Below are 24,495 nucleotides of genomic sequence, written 5' to 3'. Positions count from 1 at the left end.
TAGGGGCGCTTAACTACTGAGTAACATCCCAGCCCTTTTTAAATTTTATTTTGAGACAGGGTCTAAGTTGTTTATAGCCTTGAACTTGTGATCCTCTTGTGTATGCTTCCTGTCTACCTGGGATTGCAGGCCTGCACCTCCATACCTGGTGTTTGTTTTATTAGTTTCATTAAGATTTAATTCAAATATCATTTCCCACTTAAAATGTACATTTAAAAAAAAGTTAGTATATTCGCACTTGTGCAACAATTTTAGAACATTTTCTTCACCTTCCACATGCACACACGATATTCTATTGTATGAGTACACCGTGTTTTGTTTATTAGTAATGGACATTTGGGTTTCTACCTTTTAGCAATTATGGATAATGCTATTATGAATATATATGTACAAGTTTTTTGTTTAGACATGTTTCATTTCTCTTGGATATATATATATATATATATATACCCAGGAATGAAATTGCTGGGTCATATGATAACTGTTTTGCCTTTTGAGGAACTGATGATCTGTTTTCCAAAGGTGCTGCACCATTTTACAATCCCACCAGCCAAGTATGAATATGAATTTCTCCACATCTTTGCCGATACTTACAGTTGTGTGTGTGTGGGCATGTTGGCTGGGTATTGAAGCTTGGGTATTGTGTGCTAAGCAAATGCTCTACCCTGGAGCTACACCCTTAGCCTTGGCCTTTTGACTATATCCATCCTGGTGGATTTGAAGTGATATCTCCAGTATTTTTAAAAAATATTTTTTAGTTGTTGATGGACACAATAACTTTATTTTTGTTTATTTTTATTTGGTGCTGAGGATTGAACTCAGGTCCCCATGTGTCCATGGCAAGTGCTCTACTAGTGAGCTACAACTCCAGCCCTCCAGTATTTTCTTGATAGTCAATGTTTTTTTTTTTTTTTTTTTTTAATTAGGGATTGAACCCAGGGCCTCCTGCATTCTAGGCAAGTGCTCTAACATTGAATTACATCCCCAGCCCAAGTTTAATGATGTTAAGCAACTATCTTTCCATGTGTTATCTTTTAGAGGAATATCTATTCAGATCTTTTGCTCGTTTTTAAACTGGATTATTTGCTTTTTCATTAATTTATTGTAAGGTTCAGTAAGAGACTTTGAGAGCAGGAATGATGAAACCTATCAGTTGGAGTCAACTGAAAAAAAGGGAAAAATGTAAAATTTATTCGTATTTTACATAGCTAATGCACAGTAATCACAATGAGTTGTAGAATTAGAGTTAGATAAGTTTTATTCCAGTAGCCAAGCTTTTAGTCATACGAAGAATGGACAGTGGCTCCCTGAACTCTTCTAGCTTAGTCCCTTGCTTGCCCCATTCTCAATTACTAAGTGACAAACTCTTGAAAGCCCTACCATCCTTGCCGAACTTTCACCCAGGAGCCGGCAGGTGGCGATGAGGCTCTCCGTGGGCCGCTCTGTCTGACGCGTGCACCTCTGTGCTGGCCACAGACGCTGCAGCTGTACTTCCGGGCGCTGATTCAGGTGAGCCAGGGTCTCTCGAAAACCTCAATGCCATCAACCCAAAGTAAGGGAGCCCCCACTCCTGCCCCAGCTCGCTGTCACGGCTGCCCAATACCAGGGCCAGAGTGCCCAGGGGGAGGCCGGGTAGCCATTAGAGGAGGCAGAGCCGCGTGGACGTCTGGGTCCCGGCGAGGCCCAATGGGATTTATACCGGTGCCTCTGCCCTGCTACGCAGAAGAGGTCTTGCTTTGGGTCCTCTTGGCTATCCAGACTGCCGGGAAGCGAGTGTGACTTCTCCTCGTTTCCTCCGTCCCCGCCAGGCGGCGCCATCGCGTGAGCCCTGGTTCCCCTGGGTCAGGAGCGGACCGCCACTGGGAGTAAGTTCTCCTCGTGGACTCTGATATTTCAACATTAGGATTTCCTGGTTGTATGCAAATTCCTTATGAGCTACCAGCAAAGATCCTGAATAGATATAAGATGGACTCTGGAAATAGTATTTTTAACAGTGGCTCCAGGTTGCTGCTCATAGCTTAGAGACCTCTTCTCAGAAATACTGGCATAACTCGTGGAGTGGAACATTGTAATGGGTTGTTTATGGGGCTGTTTTTGTCCAGGACTGCTTCTAAGAGTAAGGGGTTCTATCTGGGCATTGTATCGAGAGACCAGTATATCCCAACCTCACCCCACAATAATGAATTCCCTTTCCTGTCCCTAGCAGGATGCAGAAGATCTCCGTGTTGCTCTTCCTGGCCTGGGTCTGCTTCCTCTTCTATGCTGGTATTGCCCTCTTCACCAGTGGCTTCCTTCTCACCCGTTTGGAGCTCACTAACCATAGCAGCTGCCAAGAGCCCCCAGGTCCTGGGTTCCTGCCTTGGGGAAACCAAGGGAAGCCTGGGGCCTGCTGGATGGCTTCCCGGTTCTCCCGGGTTGTGTTGGTGCTGATAGATGCCCTGCGATTTGATTTTGCCCAGCCCCAGTACTCAAAAGTGCCTGGGGAGCCTCCTGTCTCACTGCCCTTCCTGGGCAAACTACGCTCCTTGCAAAGGATCCTGGAGATTCAGCCTCACCATGCCCGACTCTACCGATCTCAGGTTGATCCTCCTACGACCACCATGCAGCGCCTCAAGGCCCTCACCACCGGCTCATTACCTACTTTTATTGATGCTGGCAATAACTTTGCCAGCCATGCCATATTGGAAGACAATCTTATTAAACAACTCACCAATGCAGGTCAGTATGGGCTCCTTTGGAAGCCAAGAATACTTTGGCAGATATCTTATTTAGAAGTTCTGGAGCCAGAACTTTGGGTGCCCAGCTGCCCACTTGGTTGTGGCGTAGGGGTCTAGGGAGGGGGAGAATGACATTGGGACCTTGTGTGTAGAAAGCTCAGTTTGGGGGACAAAGGACTTTGTCTTTGGTGAAAGTTTAAATCTATGTGGAATGTTGATTTTGATCTTGGGGAACTCTCAGTAAAGGGGCAAGGGAGAAATGAAGAGAAGATGAATCTTGACTCACAAGTGTGAAGAAGAGTATAGGCAGATCCAGTCCCTATTCACTCACTGACTTGGAAAAAGCAGAATACACCCAAGAAAAACAGATCAGCAGAGATACCCAGGTGCTGAAAATTAGCAAATCATTTTGGAGGAATGGGAGTGAGAAGTCTAGGTGAAGTATGGTCATCAGGGAAAATTTCCTGATGGGAATTTTGGGCCCTGAAAGATAAGAGTTGCTGGATAGAATAGCTGTGCTTTAAGATACATGGTTGGGATTTCTAATGGGTCTTAAAGGGTCTCCTCTTCTGTTTCTCCCCTCCCCTGACTCCTACTCAGCTTCTGACCACCCTCCCCTCCACATGTCCCTGCAGGAAGGCGTGTAGTCTTCATGGGAGATGATACCTGGAAAGATCTTTTCCCTGGAGCTTTTTCAAAAGCTTTCTTCTTCTCTTCCTTCAATGTCAGAGACCTACACACAGTGGACAATGGCATCCTGGAACACCTGTATCCCACCAGTGAGCAATGGGCCAGAACACTTAGTCCCTAAGACTGGGAACTGGGGACAGCTGCTTTAGTCTACAGATTCTGAACCTCCCATGGGTAAAATGGCCTGGGTGTTTGTTCCCAGACATAGAGGAGTGTTAAAGCCTTGCTGGGGTTGAGGAGCGGGCCTTGGTACCCTGTGCTCAGTGTTCTCCCCTTCACAGTGGACAGTGGTGAATGGGACGTGCTGATTGCTCACTTCCTGGGTGTGGATCATTGTGGCCACAAGCATGGCCCTCACCACCCTGAAATGGCCAAGAAACTTAGCCAGATGGACCAGGTGATCCAGTGAGTGTGGGGTAATGACTGGGGGAGTGGGTTTGTGCCTGAGAATCTCAGAATGTACTGTTCCAGGAGAAAAAGTCCTTATTTGGAGCCTCTTTCCTGGCTGATCTCTATATTTTCCAGGTCTTTTTCTAAAGTGAGGGGTCTCATTCATCTTGAATAACTCAATGGGTGGATTTGGACAATAGATTGAAGAGGTGTCTCTTTGCCAAAGGTCTAGATCCTACTTATGAAAGTCATAGCTTGGGGTGAATGGGTCCTTGAGAAAGATCTTGATCCATCTCTATCCCCTGACACATTTCTTGGTTCACAGGGGACTTGTGGACCGTTTGGAGAATGACACACTGCTGGTGGTGGCTGGGGACCACGGGATGACCATGAATGGAGACCATGGAGGGGACAGTGAGCTGGAAGTCTCAGCTGCACTCTTTCTATACAGCCCCACAGCCCTGTTTCCCAGCACCCCACCAGAGGTGAGGCCTGGACTGTGCCTTTTCTGGTTTACCAGTATTCATTCCTTACCATAATCACAGTATTTTTATTTATTTATTTATTTTGGTACTAGGGATTGAACCCAAGGGTGCTCAACCACTGAGCCATATTCCTCAGCCCTTTTTGTATTTTATTTAGAGACAGGGTCTCACTGAGTTGCTTAAGGCCTTGTAAGTTGCTGTGGCTGGTGTTGAACTCGTGATCCTCCTGCCTCAGCCTCCTGAGCCATGGGGATTACAGGTATGCGCCACCATGCCCAGCATGATCACAGTATTCTTTTTATTTAATTTTTATTTAGTACTGGGGATTGAACTCCACAGGGATTGAACTCCACAGCACTCGACTACTGAGCCACATCCCCAGCCCTATTTTGTATTTTATTTAGTGACAGGTTCTCACTGAGTTGCAGCACCTCGTTTCTTTTTTGTTGAGGCTGGCTGGCTTTTAACTCACTATCCTCCTGCCTCATGCTCCTGAGCTGCTGGGATTATAGGCGTCTGACACCCTGCCAAGCCCTATGATCACAGTATTTTTTTAACTAATTTTTTTTACATTTATTTTTTAGTTGGACACAATACCTTTATTTTGTTTGCTTATTTTTATGTGGTGCTGAGAATGAAACTCAGGGCCTTGCATATTGTTAGGCGAGCTCGCTACCGCTGAGCCACAACCCCATCTCTGATCACAGTACTCTTATAGGTCACTTTATTTTAGGCTCCCAAATCCATGATCCTGGGATCACCAACCCATGGCTCCACTTATTTCCTTCATCCCAAACACTCAGCTTTCTTTAAATAAATAAATAAATAAATGGCGGGGGGAGTTGTAGATGGACACATACTTTTATTTTGTTTATTTATTTTTATGTGGTGCTGAGGATCAAACCCAGTGCTTCACACGTGCAAGGCAAGCACTCTACTGCTGAGCCCCAGCCCAGCCCCTTACTTCAGCTTTCTGATGAACTCATTAATCCCTGTCCTTTTCCTCTAGGAGCCAGAAGTGATTCCTCAAGTCAGCCTTGTGCCCACACTGGCCCTGCTACTAGGCCTGCCCATACCATTTGGAAACATTGGGGAGGTGATAGCTGAGCTGTTCTCAGCAGGCAAGGACTCCCAGCCCCACCTCTCTGCTCTAGCCCAAGCCTCAGCTCTCCATCTCAATGCCCAGCAGGTGGGTAAGAGGGCTGGGCTTCTGAGTGATAAAATTAGGGTGGGCATAAGAGAAGCATAATGGCTACTACATTGTCCTTTGTTTAGTCTTCCCACCTTCATAGCCATGTCCCCTTCCCATTATTCCTTCCTTCTATGCTAAACAGAGTTTGGGTCCCTGATTCCAAGTGCCCCCTCTTGTAATACTTATCCTTTCCTCTGCCCTAAATTATATTTCTGACCTGTTGCCCTTGGTCTCTGACCTTTTCTGTTAGGTATCCCGATTTCTTCACACCTACTCAGCTGCTACTCAGGACCTCCAAGTTAAGGAGCTTCATCAGCTACAGAATCTCTTCTCCAAGGCCTCTGCTGATTACCAGTGGCTTCTTCAGAACTCCCAAGGGGCTGAGGCTGCATTGCAGACTGTGATTGCTGAGCTGCAGCAATTCCTGCGGGGAGCTCGGGCTATATGCATTGAGTCTTGGGCCCGTTTCTCTCTGGTCCGCATGGCAGGGGGTGCTGCTCTCTTGGCTGCTGCCTGCTTTCTCTGTCTGCTCGCATCCCAGTGGGCAACATCCCCAAGCTTCCACTTTCGCCCTCTGCTGCTTATACCTGGGGCCTGGGGCCTGGGTGGAGCCATACTATATGCAGGACTCCTGGCAACTACTGGGCTGAAGCTGGATCCAGTGGTTCTAGGGACCATGGCTGCAACAAGCTCACTTCTCCCTTTTCTGTGGAAAGCTTGGGCTGGCTGGGGGTCTAAGAGGCCCATAGCAACTCTGCTTCCCATCCCTGGGCCTGTCCTTTTACTCCTGCTCATTCGCTTGGCTGCCTTCTTCTCTGATAGTTTTGTTGTAGCTGAGGCCAGGGCTACCCCTTTCCTTTTGGGCTCACTCATTTTGCTCCTGGTTGCCCAGCTTCACTGGGAGGGTCAGCTGCTACCGCCTAAACTGCTCACAATACCCCGCCTTGGCTCTTCTTCCCCAACAGGCCCCCCACGGCACAGTGGTGCATATGCCCTGAAGCTTGGAGTTGGGTTGCTTTTATGTACAAGGCTAGCTGGGCTTTTTCATCGCTGCCCTGAAGAGACACCTGCTTGCCACTCCTCTCCCTGGCTGAGTCCTCTGGCATCCATGGTGGGAGGTCGAGCCAAAAATTTGTGGTACGGAGCTTGTGTTGGGGCACTGGTGACCCTATTAGTTGCTGTGCGACTATGGCTTGGCCGCTATGGTAATCTCAAGAGCCCTGAGCCCCCTGTGCTCTTTGTGCGCTGGGGGCTGCCTGTAATGGCACTGGGCACTGCTGCCTACTGGGCATTGGCATCAGGGGCCGATGAAGCACCCCCGCGTCTCCGAGCCCTGGTTGCTGGGGCATCAGTTGTGCTTCCTCGGGCAGTGGTGGCGCTGGCTGCTTCAGGACTCATGCTGCTTCTCTGGAGGCCTGTGACAGTGCTGGTAAAGGCTGGGGCAAGTGCCCCAAGGACCAGGATTGTCCTCACTCCCTTCTCGGGGCCCCCTACTTCTCAAGCTGACTTGGATTATGTGGTCCCTCAAATTTACCGACACATGCAGGAGGAGTTCCGGGGCCGTCTAGAGAGGACCAAATCTCAGGGTCCCTTGACTGTGGCTGCCTATCAGTTGGGGAGCATCTACTCAGCTGCTATGGTCACAGCCCTCACCTTTTTGGCCTTTCCACTTCTGCTGTTGCATGCAGAACGCATCAGCCTTGTGTTCCTGCTTCTGTTTCTGCAGAGCTTCCTTCTCCTGCATCTGCTTGCTGCTGGGATACCCATCACCACCCCTGGTAAATATATATCTCAGCCCTGATTCATCTAAGATAGTAATGATATGAGTCCAGCCCCTCTTGTTTTCAAGGAGGTGTTGTTCCTTATGTTCCTCACCTTGACATAGGGTCTCATGCCCCACACAATTGGGAAAGTCTTACTAATGTCCTTTCTCTTACCTGCTGTAGCCAAGCTGATCCCTCCTATTGGCTTTAATGAGTTACTGGAGGTGGGGGTAGGAGGAGTGATAGGTAAGGAGTCCTCCAGGACTCATGGAAATGCTGCATCCTTATGAACACATTTCCTTATTCTCCAGTGATAGAAGTGGCAAATTATGAATACATTATGATAGTGAGCTGTGTATATGTGAGACAAAGAAATAGATTGAATTCAGTGGGATTCAGATTAGGATGCCTGGAGTTTGTGCAACAGGGAATTAGAATAATGAGAGTGTCCAGGCATGGTGACTCACTCCTGTAATCCCAGTGACTCAAAATGCTAAAGCAGGAAGATTGCAAGTTTGAGGCAAGCCTTGGCAACTTAGTGAGATCCTATCTCAAAATTAAAAAAAAAAAAGACTGGGGATATAGCTCAGTGATGGAGTACCTCTGGGTTCAATCTCCAGTGCCAAAGAAAAGAATAATGAGAGTGTTGTCTTATAGAGAGGTTGGGGTGGTGGGCATATGTGTATGAAAATTACCACTGAATTAGCTGCTGTATATGATGGTAGGGTGGTAGGCTCTGGATTAGGGGATGAGTTGTAATCATAAAGAGGTATACTTTTTCCTCCAGGTCCTTTTACTGTGCCATGGCAGGCAGTGTCAGCATGGGCCCTCATGGCCACACAGACCTTCTACTCTACAGGCCACCAGCCTGTCTTTCCAGCCATCCATTGGCATGCAGCTTTTGTGGGATTCCCAGAAGGTCATGGCTCCTCTACTTGGCTGCCTGCTTTGCTAGTAGGAGCCAACACCTTTGCCTCCCACCTCCTCTTTTCAGGTACCTCCTTGCTTCCTCTCCCTTACTTTCATTGTTTTCTCTGGCTTTGTGGAAAAAAAGGAAAATCCTGAATTTAGAAAGAAGATGTGGTTTCGTTAGATCCTTGGCATCCCTTGGCCTAGGCTAACTGGAGTCTGAGCCAACTAGGGTGGTTGGGGACTAGGGTGGACCAATCTCAATGTCTTCCATTGATGTCAGCCCTGCCCTTTCCTTGAGGCAGTAGGTTGCCCACTACTTCTGTTGTGGCCTTTCCTATGTGAGAGTCAAGGGCCAAGGAAGAGGCGGCAACCCCCAGGGAGTGAAGCTGAGGCCAGAGTCAGGCCTGAGGAGGAGGTGGAGGAGCCACTGATGGAGATGAGGCTCCGGGATGCACCTCACCACTTCAATGCAGCACTTCTGCAGCTGGGCCTCAAGTACCTCTTTGTCCTTGGTGTTCAGGTACGTATAGAGAAATCAGGGAGCTAGTAATCTTTTCTCATGTGTATGTTTCACATTCTTTCATACTTTAAAAAATCCTGGGAAAGCAGGGTACAGTGGTTCATGCATATAATCCCAGCTACTCAGGAGGGAGAGGCAGAAGGATCCCAACTTTGAGTCTAGCTTGGGCAAAATAATGAGACTCTGTCTCAAAAACAAACAGAAAAACCTTGGGAATCTCTCAACTGAAGTGTAGATAAATGAAGAGGTTGCCTAAGCCTGGTGACCTCAAATGACAATTTTGAGACTTAAACCTGTGTTTCTTTATCTAGTCCTGGATCATTTCCTCTACAACCTAGATCTGCACCTTGCTAGTTGCATTTGGGAATTATGGACATACTGGAAAGACTTGAGTAATGGCCAGGATTCTTAAACTATGATCATGGAGCCATCCTTCTCTCTGGATGCAGAAGATGTACTGACATCTTCCTCTACCCTGGGAGTCAAAACTTAATTGTTAGCATCAAAGATGGATGGTGACTTGCCCAAAGTCACTGAGTTAGTAGTTGGGCCAGGGCAAGAATTAGGTTTCTTAGCTCATGTCCCAGGGTTTTTTGTTGTTGTTGTTGTTTTTTCCCCAGAAACACATGCTGCTTTCCTTTTTCTTTCATTTTTTCACAGTGGCCTATAGCAGTTTTCCCTTTGCATTGCTTCTTTCTCCCTTTCCCAAGTAACTGGGACTCTCCTCTCTCTCCTTAGATTCTGGCTTGTACCTTGGCTGCCTCCATCCTCCGCAGGCATCTCATGGTCTGGAAGGTGTTTGCCCCCAAGTGAGTGGATTTACTTAAAAGGGAAAATGGTGGGTGGGAGAAATTTAGAGCAAATTAAGAACATCCAGGATGAACAAGGTTTTGCCTCTGTAGGGAAAAAGCACTAAACCTACTCTTCGTCTCCTGAGGCACTCCACCTTTCTTTGCAGGTTCATTTTTGAGGCCATAGGCTTCATCGTGAGCAGCGTGGGACTTCTCCTGGGCATAGCATTGGTGATGCGAGTGGATGGTGCTGTGAGCTCCTGGTTCAGAAAACTAGTTCTGGCTCATCAGAGGTAGCCTAGGCTATGGATGCTTATATCTGACTACAGAGAGAACTGGAGAATAATATAGCTTGGCCTGTACAGGTGCTAGCTAAACTACAAGAGAGGCTCAGCTACATCTCTTTCCACCATGCAGCCAGGCACTGCTGGCTCTGGGACTTCATTATTTTAGAATTCAAAATCACAGTGGAGTCTGATCCCTAACTCCTGATTTGGTTGCATCTGATGGATAAGGGTGTTAGCTATGGTGGGTCTCCAAAGTGGAATAAAAAAATGTAAATATGTTTGTCTGAGATGTGGGGGAGTCCCCACTGTTATACATGTGTTGAAGGGAGGGTCAGTCTCCTCTCTCAGGCAGATTGGATCAGTCATCTTAGACATGCTTGGCTATACCTGAGAACCTTTGGCAAGAGGTTGGAGTTGTCTGAATTTACTGCCCCCACTTTTTCCTAAATCAGTCCTATTATCCCACCTATGATTTTCCTTTGCTATTCAGTCAACACATTTTTTGAGTTCTTGCATTTTGGCTGATTGCAGAGAAGACTGAGAAGATAAACCCAGGTATCATAGAGTACACAGAATTTCACTGAAGCCCCAAATCATCTCCCCTGATGTGTCCTTTCACTCTAAAGACACTTTGCTCTTCACTTCTGTGGAAGCCTCCCTAGTTTCCCAACCTGTGCTGCCTATTTTTTTATTTATGATACTGGGGATTGAACCCAGGGCTGCTTTACCACTGTGCCACATCCCTAGCCTTTTTTATTTTTTATTTTGAGACATCCTCTCTGAGTTGCTATGACTGGCCTTGAATTTGCAATCCTCCTTGTTAACCTCCTCATTTGCTAAGATTACACACATGTGCCAGTGTTCTTGGCTCTCTTTATCAGATCCACTTGCCCATCTTTTTACTTTGGGGGGTGTTGGGAGATGATAATGGAAATTGAACCTAGGACCTGGCATATGCTAGATAAGCACTCAACCACTGACTACATCTCTAACCCTTTTTTTATTTTTAGACAGTGTCTCACTATGTTGCTGAGGCTGGCTCAAACTTGTGATTCTCTTGCTTCCTCCAGAGTACAGACCTTCTTGCCCATCTTGTAGAACATTCCACCTTGTCTCATTGATTATTCCTGGACTTGAAGCCAAATTGTATTTATTAATTTATTAATTTTTATAGCCTCAGAACCATAGGAATCCTAGTGCTTCTCTTATATTTCTCCTGTGTCCTCTGTCCATTCCACCCTCATTCTCAGGTGTCACGTTTGAAGTGCTGGCATGAGATCCTCTGGAGATATCCATCAAAAGAGTTTGGCCAGGTACAAATACCTGTAATTCCAGCGGCTTGAGAGGCTGAGGCAGGAGGATTGTGAGTTCAAAGCCAGCCCCAGCAAAAGCAAGGCACTAAGCAACTCAGTGAGACCTTGTCTCTAAATAAAATACAAAATAGGGCTGGGAATGTGGCTCAGTGGCCATGTGTCCTTGAGTTCAATCCCAAGTACTGGGGAGGAAAAAAAAAGTTTGGAAGCCAGGTAGGTGTGGTGACATATGCCTTTAATCCTAGTGATTGAGGATGCTGGAAACGAGGATTGTAAGTTCAAGGCCAGCCTCAGCAATTTAGTGAGACCCTGTCTCAAAAAGGGCTGGGAATGTAGCTAAGTGGTTATACCCCCTGGGTTCACTCCTCAGTACCACAAAAGTAGATATAAAATAAAAAAAGTGGATTATTTATCTTTTAAAAAAAGTTGAAAAGAACCTCTGGGGAGAAGGATTAGGGCCAAGGTTAGGTTGGAGGTTTGAACATGTCCAAGTCATGAGAAGTTGGGATTGCTGAAAGAAGAGACGATCTTGGGGCTGGGGTTGTGGCTCAGTGGTAGAGTGCTTGCCTTGCACATGCAAGGTGCTGAGTTTGATCCTTAGCACCACATAAAAGTAAATAAATAAAATAAAGCTATTGTTTAAAAGGAAAAGAAGAAATGATCTTTAAAAAATGGGAGAGCACTTACCTTTAGTTGGCATGAGGAAGAAAAGGTAAGGAGCATTGGTTGTGAGGAAGAAATATACTGCTGTGGTAGGTAGCTAAGGGAAGAGTTCAAAGTATTAATGGCTAACAGACTAGGGTACAGAGGTCAAATGCAAAGATGAAAAGTATGTATTCTGTGAGGCAATTAAAGGATAGATCCTTGGTTACACTGGGTTATAAACAGGTTTAATAATGTAGGATGGAGAGGGGCTAGGGTTGTGACTCAGTGGTAGAGCGCTAGTATGTGTAAGGCACTGGGTTCGATTCTCAGCACTGCATATAAATAAATAAAATAAAGGTCCATTGACAACTAAAAAATATTAAAGACAAATAATGAAGATGGATAAGTTATGGCCCCAGCTAGCCTATAAAAGAAATAAGGGGAAAAAGAAAAGAAAACCCTCCCCCAACCTGGTGGCAACTTCTGAGGTAGTTTGGTGGAACAATTCCTTTGTGAGAAAGGAAAACACCCTTTCCATCTCTAGTACCTAGGGAAGTACCTTTAGTACTTTAGTTCTTTAGTACTCTAGTACCTAAGGCAGTACCTCTAGTATCTTTGTCTGTACCTTCACCTCCCCGCAAATTGTATTTTATTATTTATTTATTTTGCAGAGCCTTCCTTACCTACAGCCTAAGGATAATCTAATCTATCAACCACTGTCTAATCACTTTCTCCTGATAAATCTTTAAGATTCTTTTAGAGAAAGATGTGTTAGAAAATTGATTACCATTAAATATACTACTGGAATTTCTTTCTTGCCAAGCATGATGGCACATGCCTTTAATGCCAGCTACTTGGAAACCTGAGGCTAGAGGAACCCACATTTGAGGACAAACTGGGAGACTGAGCAAGACCCTGTCTCAAAATTAAAAATAAAAAGGGATAGGGGTGTAGTTCAATAGTAGAGCGCCCTTGGGTTCAATCTCCAGTACAGCAAAAAAAATGAGAAGAAGAAGAAAGAAATGAGATCATATAATCTGTGGTCTTTTGTGATTGACCTCTTCATCATGTTTCCAAGGTTTATATATCAGTATATGTTGTTTTTTTTCTCTTCTTTTTTGGTACCATGGATTGAATCTGAGGCACATCCCTAGCCTTTTTTATTATTATTATTTTTAAAATATTCTTTTTTAGTTATAGATGAACACAATACCTTTATATTATTTTTATGTGGTGCTGAGGATTGAACCCAGTGCCTCATACATGCTAGGCAGACACTCTACCACTGAGCTACAACCCCAACCCTTATTTTTTATTTTGAGACAGGGTTTCACTAAGTTGCTTAGGGCCTTACCAAGTTGCTAAGGCTGGCTTTGAACTTGGCCTCAGCTTTTCGATTCTTTTTCTTTTTAAGTTCAGATAAAATCCAACGTTTTAACCTTTTGTTTGGCAGGGGGTTTCTGGGGATTGAACCCAGGTGCACCTTACCACTGAGTTACATCCCCTGCCATTTTTATTTTTTGAGTCAGGGTCTCACTAAGTTGCTTAAGTCCTTGCTGAATTGCTGAGGCTGGCTTGGAACTTCCGATCTTCCTGCCTCAGCCTCCAGAGTTCCTGGGATTACAAGCGGTGTTACCAAGCCTACCATATTTTAGCCATTTTAAAAAGTACATTCATAATGTGCAATCATCAGCACTATCAATTCTAGAATTTTCATTACCCTAAAAAGAAACCCTGTACCCATTAAACAATCACTTTCCTTCTTATCCCCAAATCCCTGGCCTCAGGAATCTGCTTTATGTTTCATATTTACCTATTATGGATATTTTGTATAAATGGGATCATTCAGTATGTGCCCTTTTCTGTCTGACTTCTTTGCTTCTTTGCTCCTCCTCCTACTTCTTTCTCCTCTTTTTTGTTTTTGTTTTTGTTTTTTTTGTTGTACTGGAGATTGAACCTGAAGACACTTTACCATTACCCTTTTTAAATTTTTTTTATTTTGAGACAGCTTCTCACTTAGTTGCTTAGGACTACTAAGTTGCTGAGGCTGGCCTCGAACTGAACTTGTGACTCTTCTCCCTCAGCCTCCTGAGTTGCTGGGATTATAGGCCTGCACTACCACATTTGAGGTCTGTCTTTCATTTGGCTTAATATTTTCAAAGTTCATCCACATGGCATTATATATTGGTACTTCATTCCTTTTTATAACCAAGTAATTCCATTGCATGGATAGACCACATTTTACTTCTTCATATGTTGATGAACATTTGGATTTTCACCTTTAGTTATTGTAAATAAGGCTTCTATGAACATTCATGTATAAGGCTTTTGTTTTCTGTTTTATGTACCTGGGTCACTCAACCACTGAACCACATCCCTGTCCTTTTTTATTTTTATTTTGAGACAAAAGTCTCACTGAGTTACTTAGGGCTTCACTAAATTGCTGAGGCTGACTTTGAACTAGTTATCCTCCTGCCTTGGCCTCCTAAACTGATGGAATTACAGGCGTGTGCCTGTAAACATGCCTGGCTCCCTTTTTTTTTTTTTTTTGGTACTGGGGATTGAACTCAGGGGCACTCAACCACTGAGCCACATCCCCAGCCATATTTTATATTTTATTTAGATACAAGGTCTCACTGAGTTGCTTAGTGCCTTACTTTTGCTAGGCTAGCTTTGATCTCTTGATCCTCCTGCCTCAGCCTCTGAGATTAAAGGTGTGTGCTACCACCCCTGGATTCATGTATGTTTTTGTTTGGGCATATGTTTCAATTTCTCTTGAGTATATATCCAATGGTATATTGTAGAAATACTGGGCCATTTGGTAATTCTGATCTTTTAAAGAACTGCCATTCTGTTTTCCAAAGTTGCTATACCATTTTATATTCCTTCCAGCAGTGTGTATGAGTTCTGATTTCTCCACAGTGATGTCAACCCTTGTTATTATCTATTTTTGATCCAATCATTTTACTGTATGTGAAATAATATTGTGTTTTGGGTTTGCATTTCTTTAAAGGTCTGTGATGTTGAACATCTTTCCTTGTACTCATTGGAAAATTATCCATTCAGATCCTTTGCCTATTTTTAAATTGGGTTATTTGTCTTTTTTAAATTATTGTATTGTAAGCATTCTCTATATACTTTAGATACCAGTTCTTTGCCAGATCTCTGTGATTTGCAAATATTTTCTCCATTCTATGGGTTGTTGTAAAAGTCAGTAAAAAACAAAATATTGACTTCCCCTTTTCTCTAACCACAACCAACACAGAAGACTTTTGTGACTTCACAAGGCATGGGTATTTCTTCCTTCCAACAAGCAAGCACTTCTGCAGTGGACACCAGATGAGAAGCCTCTACTTCAATTCAGTTTTGACACTATCAATAAGCAAATAAGATTAGTTCCCTCAGAATGAAGATTCAGTTCCCAATACTTCTTCCACTTCCCTCACCACTTCAAAAGTAAATTGCAAGCCCCAGGTTGTTTCACCTGTGCTTCTGATTGAAAAAAATTGGGATTTTTCTCAGTATAGGTTGGGTTTCCACAACCCCCTCCTGGGTTGATTAATTTGCTTGAGAGGCTCACAAAACTCAAGGAAACATTTACTTATGTTTATCAGTGGTGTCGACTTTTTGTCCTATTTTGTACCTGAGGGGGAAAAAAAAGGAAAGATTTATTTTGGGTCATGGTTTCAGTTCATGGTCAACTTGCTTCATTCTTATGGGCCTGAGTATGTAGAGAGAGTGTGGTGGAGAAGCAATGCCCACCTCATGGGGACCTGAAAGCAGAGAGTGGGGGGAGAGTAGAGTGGAGAGAGAGAGAGAGGGGTGAGGAGCAGGGACAAAAGATAGCCACCAAGGGCATGTCCCCAAAGTGTCCTACTCCTTTCAATTAGGTCCTCCCTCCTATAGTTTTCACTACCTACCATTAATCCATTCACTTGTGAGTATCAGTAGATTAACCTATTTATTTATTTATTTATTTATTTTTAGTTGTAGATGGACACAATATCTTTATTTTTATTTATTTGTTTTTAAGTGGTGCTGGGGATTGAACCCAGGGCCTCACATGTGCGAGGCAAGCGGTTTACCACTGAGCCACAGCTCCAGCCCCTTAATCAATTTTTTAAAAATATTTTTTTAGTTGTAGGTGGACACAATACCCTTTTTTAAAAAAAAAATTTTAGGTGTAATTGGACACAATGCCTTTATTTTATTTATGTATATGTGGTGCTGAGAATTGGATCAACCTCACACATGCTAGGCAAGCATGTGTGATGAGTTTATGGCCCTCCTGATCCAATCACTTCCCAAAGTGCGTGTCTGCAACCCCCCCCCCCCAACATTGCTGTACTAGGGACCAAACCTTCAACACATGAACCTTTAAAAGCTATTGTGGATCCAAACCATAACACCAGTTTATTATTAAGGATATAGAAGAAGATGTACATATGGTGGAAAAGGGTGCAAAGCTCCAACCTCCTATCTAGATATACTACCTCCAGGAACCACCATGTGTTCAGATATAAGGAAGTTTTCCAGCCTGACCTTTTTGGTGTTTATTGCATAGGCATTATTGCTAATAGACTGGATGGGGAAGCCTAGCAAGGTGCAGTATTTCTTCCTCCAGAGTATGGGAAAGGACCCCTCTGGAATAAGATGGGTCTTATGACCTATTTTCAGAAGAGGTAAGTCAGAGAATTTCTTGGTAAAAGGCAGAGAAAGATTGGTTTGCCTTAGGGAGAGGAAAACCTGGAAACTGGAGGAAGACCCAACAATTTTCTCTTCATTTTCTTTCTTTGTCTCTTTTTTTTTTGGTGCTGAGTATTGAACCCAGAGCTTCACATATGCCAGGCAAGCACTCTATCACTAAGCTACATTTCCAGCCCTTTGTTGTCAATTGAGATGGGGTCTTGATTCCTGGGCTAAAGTAAATCCACCTCAGCCTCTGGATCAGCTGGGACTACAAGTGTGTGTGACTGCACTGCCTTCATTTTCTTAATATCCTTTGAGGCATAAACATTTTTAAATTTGAAAAAAATCCAAATCCTATTCTTTTTTTGCTTGAGATTTTGATGTTATATATAAAAAATTATTACCACGTGCAACAATTTAGTTTTAGAATATTTCCGTTATCTACCCAAATTCCCTAACCTTCCCTGGCTCCCTTTCTTTCTCGTACTGGGGATTGAACCCAGGGCCACTCTACCTCTGAGCTCCATCCCCATCCCTTTTTATTTTATTTTTTGAGGCAGGGCCTCACTGGCCTTGAACTTGGGTTCTCCTTTCTCAGCCTCCAGAAGAGCTGGGATTTGAGGCCTGCGCTGCTGCACTAAGTGGTTTTTGTTTTAGTGAAGTCATTTTTTTTGTTGTGGTTGGTCATGCTTTCGTACTTAAGAATGTTCATGTTTGTAATGTACTTAAGAATACGTTTATGGTATTTAAGAATATATTTGGGGGGGTTGGGGTTGTGGCTCAGCGGTAGAGTGCTCGTCTAGCCCTGGGTTCGATCCTCAGCACCACATAAAAATAAGTAAATAAAATGAAAGTATTGTGTCCAACTACAACTAAAAAATAAATATTTTTTTTAAGAGAGAGAATTTTGATATTTTTTAGTTTTCGGCGGACACAACATCTTTGTTTGTATGTGGTGCTGAGGACCGGGCCGCACGCATGCCAGGCGAGCGCGCTACCCCTTGAGCCACATCCCCAGCCCCTAAAAAATAAATATTAAAAAAAATATATTTGAGTTGTCAAATTCAAGACCACAAACGGATTATCTTATGTTTTCTTTCAGAAGTTTTGGATTTTTGGTTCTTGTATTTGTGACCCATTTTGAGTTGATTTTACACATGGAGGGTTGAATTTTGTACTGTTTTTGCCCAGTTAAGGGACTATTACGGAGGGCGTGGCTTTCCCCGTCGTACTACGTACCCCAGCATACACTGCGCGGGCCAACACGCCGGAGAGGGGAAATCCGGGCAGGCCTGGGGGTGTGGCTGCGTGGAAAGGCTGAGTTACAGACTAGTTCTGAGAACGCTTGCTGCCACCGTTTGTGAAGGCGGTGGGCCCCGCGAGGGCTAGCAGGTGGAAGGGCCTGCCACGCGACTTCCCAGCTCAGACATGCCACACCGCTTCTGACTGTTCTGTTCGGTCGGGACACTTTTCTTACCCAAGTTTCCCGCGGAAACAACTCTTGAAGAGGACCAATCACGGCAGAGAGTTTTGCTGGGCGGGCCAACCAGAGGCGAGGGTGGGAGCCGCGGGACGCGTGATCTCCGGATTTGTGCTGGAAAGGGTGGACAGCCTTTGTAAGGATCTCGAAGGGACCCCGAAAGGGTGCGGAAGTGAGCAAGCCTCTCTCGACTATGGTGGGGGCTACGGCGGGGTTACCCTCACCCATCAGAAACCCTCCGCAGGTGTAGGGGTTCACCCTCCTCGACCATGGCCCACCAGTCTTTCCTGGGCTCCCCAGAAGCTCGCGCCAGCTGCCTGGACCTGTGGAAGGAAAAGAACGACCGGCTCGTTCGACAGGCCAAGGTAACGTGGTTACTGGGACCCTCACTTTGTTGCACCAGGATCCCAGAAAGCGCGTTTGCAGTGAATTTACCCCAGTCTTTGGGAAGGAGCACAGTTTGACTTCCCTCGAAGAGCAAAAAATGCCTGGAGAATGCTGTTGAAAGGGGAGTGAAAAAAAGACTCATTCTCAGTAACGTTCCCTCCCACTTTTGGCAGGTGGCTCAGGACTCTGGTGTGTCTCTGAGGCGCCACAAGTTGGTTCAAGACACACTGGAGGGACTCAGGGAGCTCCTACACATTCTGCATGGTAAGCAGAGTCTTCTCCAGGATGGTCGTTTTGCCTTCTCCACAGCCAAGAATCTTCTGTATTTCTGGGATTGAGATGATTACTTAGGGGACAGGGAGTACACAGAATGGGCCAAAGTGGAATTGTCTTTGTACATGGAGTTTCTCTTCTGCGCCTGCCTGTGTATGGGCTCGGAAGCATGCAAACACAACGGTAGCATGGGAAGAAGTGGTTTCCCGAATGATTTGCTCTTTCCGGACTGTCTGACCAGAGGACATGTTCTTCATTGAAGCTGTTTTGTTTAGAGTGGGATGATCTCTGGATTGGGATCTTATTTGGGAAAATTTTCATGTGAGAGAACCAGAGTGTGTGAGTGAGAGAGCCTAAGATCAGCATCTATTGCTTCAGGACTTCCTGCAGCTGTCCCTGTTCTCCCCTTGGAGCTGACTGTCACCTGTAACTTCATTATCCTGAAAGTGAGCCTAGCCCAGGGTTTCACTGAAGACCAGGCCCAGGATATACAACGAGGCCTAGAAAGAGGTGAGGGTCAGTTTGCCTTCTATTCCCCTGCCAGCTTTAGTCTGGATTTAAGTCTGTCTAAGAGGTTGGGAGAAACAACAAAAAACATCATCTTCATGGAGAGAGGTGCCCTTCTGTAATTCTCTATGGGCTCCTCAGACCAGGTTGGGGTGTTATTATTGTAATCCTTGGGCTTTTGCAGAAGAGGAAAGACAGAGAGTGTGGGGAGATGGAGTATGTGGTCTCACCTTTGCTTTGTGTATGTGTACTCTATAGTGCTAGAGACCCAGGAGCAGTTGGGGCCCAGGCCAGAACAAGGGATCAGGAAGTTGTGGGAGTCTGTCCTCTGTGCTTCCTCCCTTCTGCCCAAGCTACTGTGTGCCCTGCACCACCTGGCTGGCCTGCAGGCTGCCCTTTGGCTGAGCATTGACCGTCTTGAAGACCTGGCCTTGCTGTTGCAGACTCTGAATGGCAACCAGGTAATGGGGGAAGTGATCTGAAGATGAGGGTGTCATCCCTCCTTCCTTCTCCACTGCTGCAGGTGCATGATTACTGGAAAGCCTTCTACATTTGTAGTCTGAAAACCTGAGTTTTCTGAGGTAACCTTGCTCTGGTTGTCCCATTGTGGGGGATTATCTTTGGGGCATTTTTTAAGAACAGCTTAATGAATTTGGTTACGGTTAGGGCTTTTGTGCATGATCTTGCTGAAACTAACTCACAATCTCAGTCTTCTCAGTAGTAACCCGAACATGGTTACTAAACTGGCCCCGTGACCTTATTGGCATATCCTGAATGAGAAGGCATACTAGAAAAGATCCCCACTGCCCTAAATTATTATTCTTTCCTTTATCCTTCCTTCTCAGATATCTTTCTCGTAGAATTGGGGGAGCAGGAATCAGGAGGAGTCTTTAACTCAAGGAGCCCAAGACTGGAGAAGTGAGAGTGGTTTTAGACTTAGAGACTTGATCCTTTTCTCTCCAGAATGGGGCCTCTAAGGATCTGCTGCTACTTCTAAAAACTTGGAACCCTCCAGCTGAGGAATCAGATGCCCCATTGACCCTGCAGAATGCCCAGGGTTTGAGGGATATCCTTTTGACAGCATTTGCCTACCGTCAAGGTCAGTTAGCAACCTGACTCATCCTTTCCCTTAAGGTATCCTCTGGGCTTATACTCTCCCTGTCATATCCCATTCAGTTCCATGGAATTTTTCTGGGCTCACTTTCCCATCACATTTTCTACTTTATGGGCCTCTCTAATCTCACACCCTAATTGCCCTCAGGCCTCCAGGAGCTGATTTCAGGGAGCCTACCAAGGGCATTGAGCAGCCTGCATGAAGCAGCCTCAGGTCTGTGTCCACGACCTCTCTTGGTACAGGTGTATACAGCATTAGGATCCTGTCTTCGTAAGATGGTAAAGATAGCCCTGAGGGGTGGGAGAAATGGGGGAAACCTTGGGCATTATAAACAGCATTTTCTTTTTGATGGTAGCTGAGGCCTATGTCCTTTTACCCCTCTAGGGAAATCCACAGAGAGCTTTGCTGTACTTGATTGCAGCCCTGAAAGGGGGATCACCCTGGGGTCTTCCACTTCTAGAGGCTTCCAGATTATATCGGCAATTGGGGGATACAGCTGCAGAGCTGGAGAGTCTGGAGCTGCTGGTTGAGGTAAGTAACTGTCAGATGAATATATGGGGTGGAGAATGGCTGAGGTGCTGGTGTTGAAGTAACTAGACAAGATACAAGTATAAGGAAGCATGACTCCCAAAGATTATGGATATACTTTCTTCTTTCTTTCCTATTTAGGCCTTGAGTACCACCCATAGCTCTGAAGTTCCACAGCCTCTCATTGAGGTAGAATTGCTACTCCCACGACCTGACCCAGCCTCTCCCCTTTACTGTGGCACACAGAGCCAAGCCAAGCACCTGTTAGCAAGCAGATGCCTACAGATGGGGAGGTGAGGTTCCCTCTTGCTCAGCTGAGCTCCTCTTCCCACTTCATGCCTTCCCCAGGGTATGACTCTAGGTTTTCTATTTTGTTTTGGTACTGAGCATTGAACCCAGGTGCACTTAACTACTGCTCCACATCCCTACCTCTTTTTGGTATTTTTATTTAGAGATAGGGTCTTACTGAGTTGCTTAGGGCCTCGCTAAGTTGCTGAGGCTGGCTTTGAACTTGTGGTCCTCCTGCCTCAGCTTCCTGAGCCACTAGGATTATAGGATGTGCACATCTGTGCCCAGCCATGACTCTGTTTTTTGTTCCTGTGAGTTGGGTGATGAATGAGGCAATAGGTCTCTACTCCCCAGTGTCCTGCCTTACTGCTGGACCTGATCTGAGGGCTTTTCATCCAGACAATAACTTCTATCTTTGAAACACTGAAATCTCCCCAGTCCATTCTGTAACTAAGGTAGATCCATGCAGAGCCAGGGTTGTAGGCCTAGACCTCACCTTCTCTCTTATTCCTCAAGGCCTACAAGCATCCCTTCATTAGCAAGGAGAGAACGTTTTCCCTGAAGCCCTTGGAGGACCCTGCCAGGGCTTAAGGTAGTGTTTATGTGTTATGACTTTCCAGGGCAGAAGATGCTGCAGAGCATTACTTGGACCTGCTGGCCCTGTTGCTGGATGGCTCAGATCCACGGGTAGGTTCTCCATAATGAAATGGGAGGGTTAAGGGTTCCTTTGGAGTAGAGCAGAATGATTGTTCTGCTTTTCCCTCTACTATTATGTCTGTCCATTATGGAAGACCAGGCTCTATATGGTCTTTATAGTACCAGAGCCTGGTGAAGAGATCTCTTCAAGACATGCATCCTTCTCCCACTCTAGTTCTGCCCACCAACCAGCCCCCCAGGACCTTGCATGCCTGAGGTGTTCTTGGAGGCGGCAGCAGCACTGATACAGGCAGGCCGAGCCCAAGATGCTTTGACTGTATGTGAGGAGCTGCTTACCCGCACATCTTCTCTGCTTCCCAAGATGCTCCAGCCATGGGAAGATGCAAGAAAAGGAACCAAGGAACTGCCATCCTGCCCACTCTGGGTCTCTGCTGTTTACCTGCTTCAGGGCCGGGCCTGGGTACAACTGAGGGCCCCAAAAGAGGCAATTAGTGAATTTAGCCGGTGAGCCCAGTAAGCCACCTAGGGTCCTGGGGAAGTATGGAAGAAAGATTTTCTGATTGGGACCTGGGTTGGTGAATTCTGTTCTTACTCACTCACCTGAATTTCTGAGTTTGATTCTTCTTCGCTCCTGCTCCATGTTCCATATCAGGTGCCTTGAGTTGCTCTTCCGGGCCATACCTGAGGACAAAGAACAAGGTGATTTAGAATTTCAGTTTTCCTTATCTCCTGGAAGGGGTGGAGGTGAAAGTGGGTTTCCTTTCTGTGTATCCCAGTCCACCAGACTAGAAGACTTAAGAGAAGGGGCTCCAAACAAAAGAAGAGAGAGAGGGGAACTTGGAGTTTTGGTGATATGTGGTTAGGAAGACACTTATTAATTTTGGGTATGGTCCTCAGGGGCAGCTTCCAACTGTGAGCAGGGGTGTAGGTCAGATATGGCACTGAAACATCTTCGGGCAGCTGCCCTGATCAGTCGTGGACTGGAATGGGCAGCCAATGGTCAAGATACCAAAGCCCTACAGGACTTCCTCCTCAGTGTGCAGGTTTGCCCAGGTATGTATGCTATACATAACATCAGTTATGCATGGATGTTCAGGGACAGAGAGGTCTACAGAGGAGGTACTTGGTACATTTGTGTAAGAGTGGTTTTCTGAGACAGGAGGGCTGAGTGAGATTATGCTGTTTAAAACTAGGATATATCTAAGTGTGCACATATAAACATAGTATATATACAAGGCTCCCAAGAGTTCCCTGGTTTCCTGTGTCCTTAAGACACAAAGACCATGACTGCATTGGTGTGGGCTATGTGGGAATGGGGCCAGCTGAGCCCTTTTTACTGGGCAGGTGACAAATCCTGGAAGAGGAATGGTTGTGAGTGATCTACTCTTGGTTTCATATGTGAGTGTAAACAAGACAGTCTCTATAGTTCTCAGTTTCTTCTTTTATAAAATGATGCCTAAGCCTATATCAAATTCTTAATCTTTCTACTCTGGGGTGGGCTACAGGTAATAGAGATGCTTCCTTTTACCTGCTTCAGACTCTAAGGAGGCTGGATAGGAAGGATGAGGCCGCTGCTTTCTGTTGGAGGCTGCAGGCCCAAACTCAACTGCCACAGAAGGAATCTACCTGGTAAGGGTTGCTGGCTTGGGGATGAAGGACAGTTGGAGTTGTGGAGTCCTTGGGAGTATTGGGGGTGATGAAGGAATGAAAGGGAGGGAAAGTTGCCTAACCTTTGATCTTTCACTCTTATGCATCACTCTTCTTGCTCTCCAGGTCTCTCCCCCTGTACTTAGAAATCTATTTGAGCTGGATCCATTCCCCTGACTGTGAAACCTTCCTTGAAGAGTTTCAGACATCTCTGCAGGAGCCTCATGACCTGTAGCTGCTATGTTTCCAAGAGCCTGAGCTGAGGGCCCAGTGAATCATCTCTGTGAGGAGGGCCTCCCCACCTCCCCTTGCTTTACCCTCCTTGGGTGATGTGACTGGAGCTGATCATTCCTATGTAACTCTTGTACTGGTGAAGTTGGTGGCAGTCCTGTGTGGTTTGGGATACTCCTTCCTTCTGGAGGAAGTATTCCCTGCTACCAACAAGTCATTGACTTTGCTTGTAGCATCTGTTTTTCCTGTTTCCCCTTTTCCTGTGTTGAATAAAAATGCATATATATATATATATCTTGTCTGCCTAGTACATATACTTGGATGGGAAAGCTTTTGGGTGCTTAGTTGAGTGCTGGTTGTCAAAAGAACCCTCTCCCAATATTAACTGCCTGTGCTTCCCCCCTTTTATTTGTTGGTGTGTGTGTGTGTGTCGGGGGGTGCTAGCGATTGAATCTAGGCCTTGTATATGAACTCCCATCCTCTCAACATCATCTGTCTTATGAACTGGAGGCCTAGCTATGATGGAAAGACTATACTAATCCTCATTCAGTGCCTTAGTCCTTTCCAGACCCAAAGCCCAAATCCTGTGCTTGGTGACAGGAGTTAGGTATGGAGGGTGACCTAGACAGGCTTTTCAAGTTAATGGCAGGTTCTTAATACTGAGGAGGGACAACCAGATCTCTGAGTCTATCAATGACCTCTCACCTACTTCCTAATTCTAAATTCTAGAAACTGAACTCATTTCAGTCAAACTTGTCTGTGTGGATGGGGGTGAAGTGTGATTTGAGTCAGCAAGCCCCAAAGAACCCTATTGACGCCAGTTATTGTAGCTGAGGGACTTCTAATTCCAGTATGTAATTTTCTTGCTGCCTTGGATGATATTGGCTCTGCTTTGTGTTCTGTGGCTGCCTTTTGACCTCTTTGGACTCTGAATGTGCTCTCCTCCAGGCATCAATATTAATACTCTATGGTAGGGGAAGCACCCCTCC

General features: G+C 45.4%; 2 protein-coding genes across 13 annotated transcripts; both read left to right on the top strand.

Annotated features, from left to right (window-relative positions):
* The first annotated feature begins 440 nt into the window (after nt 1–440).
* On the top strand, nt 441–10,034 carry Pigo (phosphatidylinositol glycan anchor biosynthesis class O). Of its 8 annotated transcripts, none has more exons than XM_040285977.2 (12): nt 441–1,509; nt 1,809–1,865; nt 2,207–2,718; nt 3,353–3,496; nt 3,689–3,812; nt 4,123–4,282; nt 5,292–5,471; nt 5,725–7,252; nt 8,025–8,231; nt 8,452–8,669; nt 9,408–9,478; nt 9,628–10,034. In XM_040285977.2, the coding sequence occupies exons 3-12, from the start codon at nt 2,208–2,210 to the stop codon at nt 9,755–9,757; spliced, it is 3,273 nt and encodes a 1,090-aa protein (XP_040141911.1). In that variant the 5' UTR covers nt 441–1,509; nt 1,809–1,865; nt 2,207; the 3' UTR covers nt 9,758–10,034. The 8 variants fall into 8 exon arrangements, with proteins under 8 accessions (XP_040141911.1, XP_040141910.1, XP_005326291.1 ...); XM_040285976.2 differs by having other exon boundaries at nt 2,204–2,718; XM_040285981.2 differs by lacking the exon at nt 1,809–1,865 and having other exon boundaries at nt 443–1,509; nt 5,725–5,773; nt 6,440–7,252.
* Nucleotides 10,035–15,074: 5,040 nt separating this feature from the next.
* Nucleotides 15,075–23,801, top strand: Fancg (FA complementation group G). 5 transcript variants are annotated; one of them, XM_005326348.5, is made up of 15 exons: nt 15,075–18,010; nt 18,119–18,239; nt 18,435–18,525; nt 18,913–19,044; nt 19,300–19,502; nt 20,005–20,140; nt 20,303–20,433; nt 20,540–20,686; nt 20,825–20,976; nt 21,592–21,658; nt 21,843–22,132; nt 22,281–22,327; nt 22,526–22,681; nt 23,134–23,257; nt 23,402–23,801. In XM_005326348.5, exons 2-15 carry the CDS (start codon nt 18,144–18,146, stop codon nt 23,508–23,510), a joined length of 1,881 nt encoding a protein of 626 aa, XP_005326405.1. In that variant the 5' UTR covers nt 15,075–18,010; nt 18,119–18,143; the 3' UTR covers nt 23,511–23,801. The 5 variants fall into 5 exon arrangements, 4 of the variants coding, with proteins under 4 accessions (XP_005326405.1, XP_040141908.1, XP_040141909.1 ...); XM_040285974.2 differs by having other exon boundaries at nt 15,075–18,038; XR_002484081.3 differs by having other exon boundaries at nt 15,075–18,239; nt 23,166–23,257.
* The last annotated feature ends 694 nt before the right edge of the window (nt 23,802–24,495 follow it).

This window comes from Ictidomys tridecemlineatus, chromosome 4 (genome assembly GCF_052094955.1).
Source record: "Ictidomys tridecemlineatus isolate mIctTri1 chromosome 4, mIctTri1.hap1, whole genome shotgun sequence".
Lineage (NCBI taxonomy): Eukaryota > Metazoa > Chordata > Mammalia > Rodentia > Sciuridae > Ictidomys > Ictidomys tridecemlineatus.
Note: the sequence above shows the minus strand (reverse complement) of the source record. Positions and strands in the feature narration are given on the sequence as shown.

What these genes read in the sequence shown, in the direction of transcription:
- Pigo (XM_005326234.5), top strand. Translation starts at nt 2,208, where the DNA reads ATGCAGAAGATCTCCGTGTTGCTCTTCCTGGCCTGGGTCTGCTTCCTC. An exon ending in TTCCCAGCACCCCACCAGAG is followed by an intron (nt 4,283 to 5,291) that starts GTGAGGCCTGGA and finishes CTTTTCCTCTAG; the next exon opens with GAGCCAGAAGTGATTCCTCA. An exon ending in TCTTTGTCCTTGGTGTTCAG is followed by an intron (nt 8,670 to 9,407) that starts GTACGTATAGAG and finishes CTCTCTCCTTAG; the next exon opens with ATTCTGGCTTGTACCTTGGC.
- Fancg (XM_005326348.5), top strand. Translation starts at nt 18,144, where the DNA reads ATGGCCCACCAGTCTTTCCTGGGCTCCCCAGAAGCTCGCGCCAGCTGC. An exon ending in AGACTCTGAATGGCAACCAG is followed by an intron (nt 19,503 to 20,004) that starts GTAATGGGGGAA and finishes TTTTCTCTCCAG; the next exon opens with AATGGGGCCTCTAAGGATCT. An exon ending in AGATGCCTACAGATGGGGAG is followed by an intron (nt 20,977 to 21,591) that starts GTGAGGTTCCCT and finishes ATGACTTTCCAG; the next exon opens with GGCAGAAGATGCTGCAGAGC.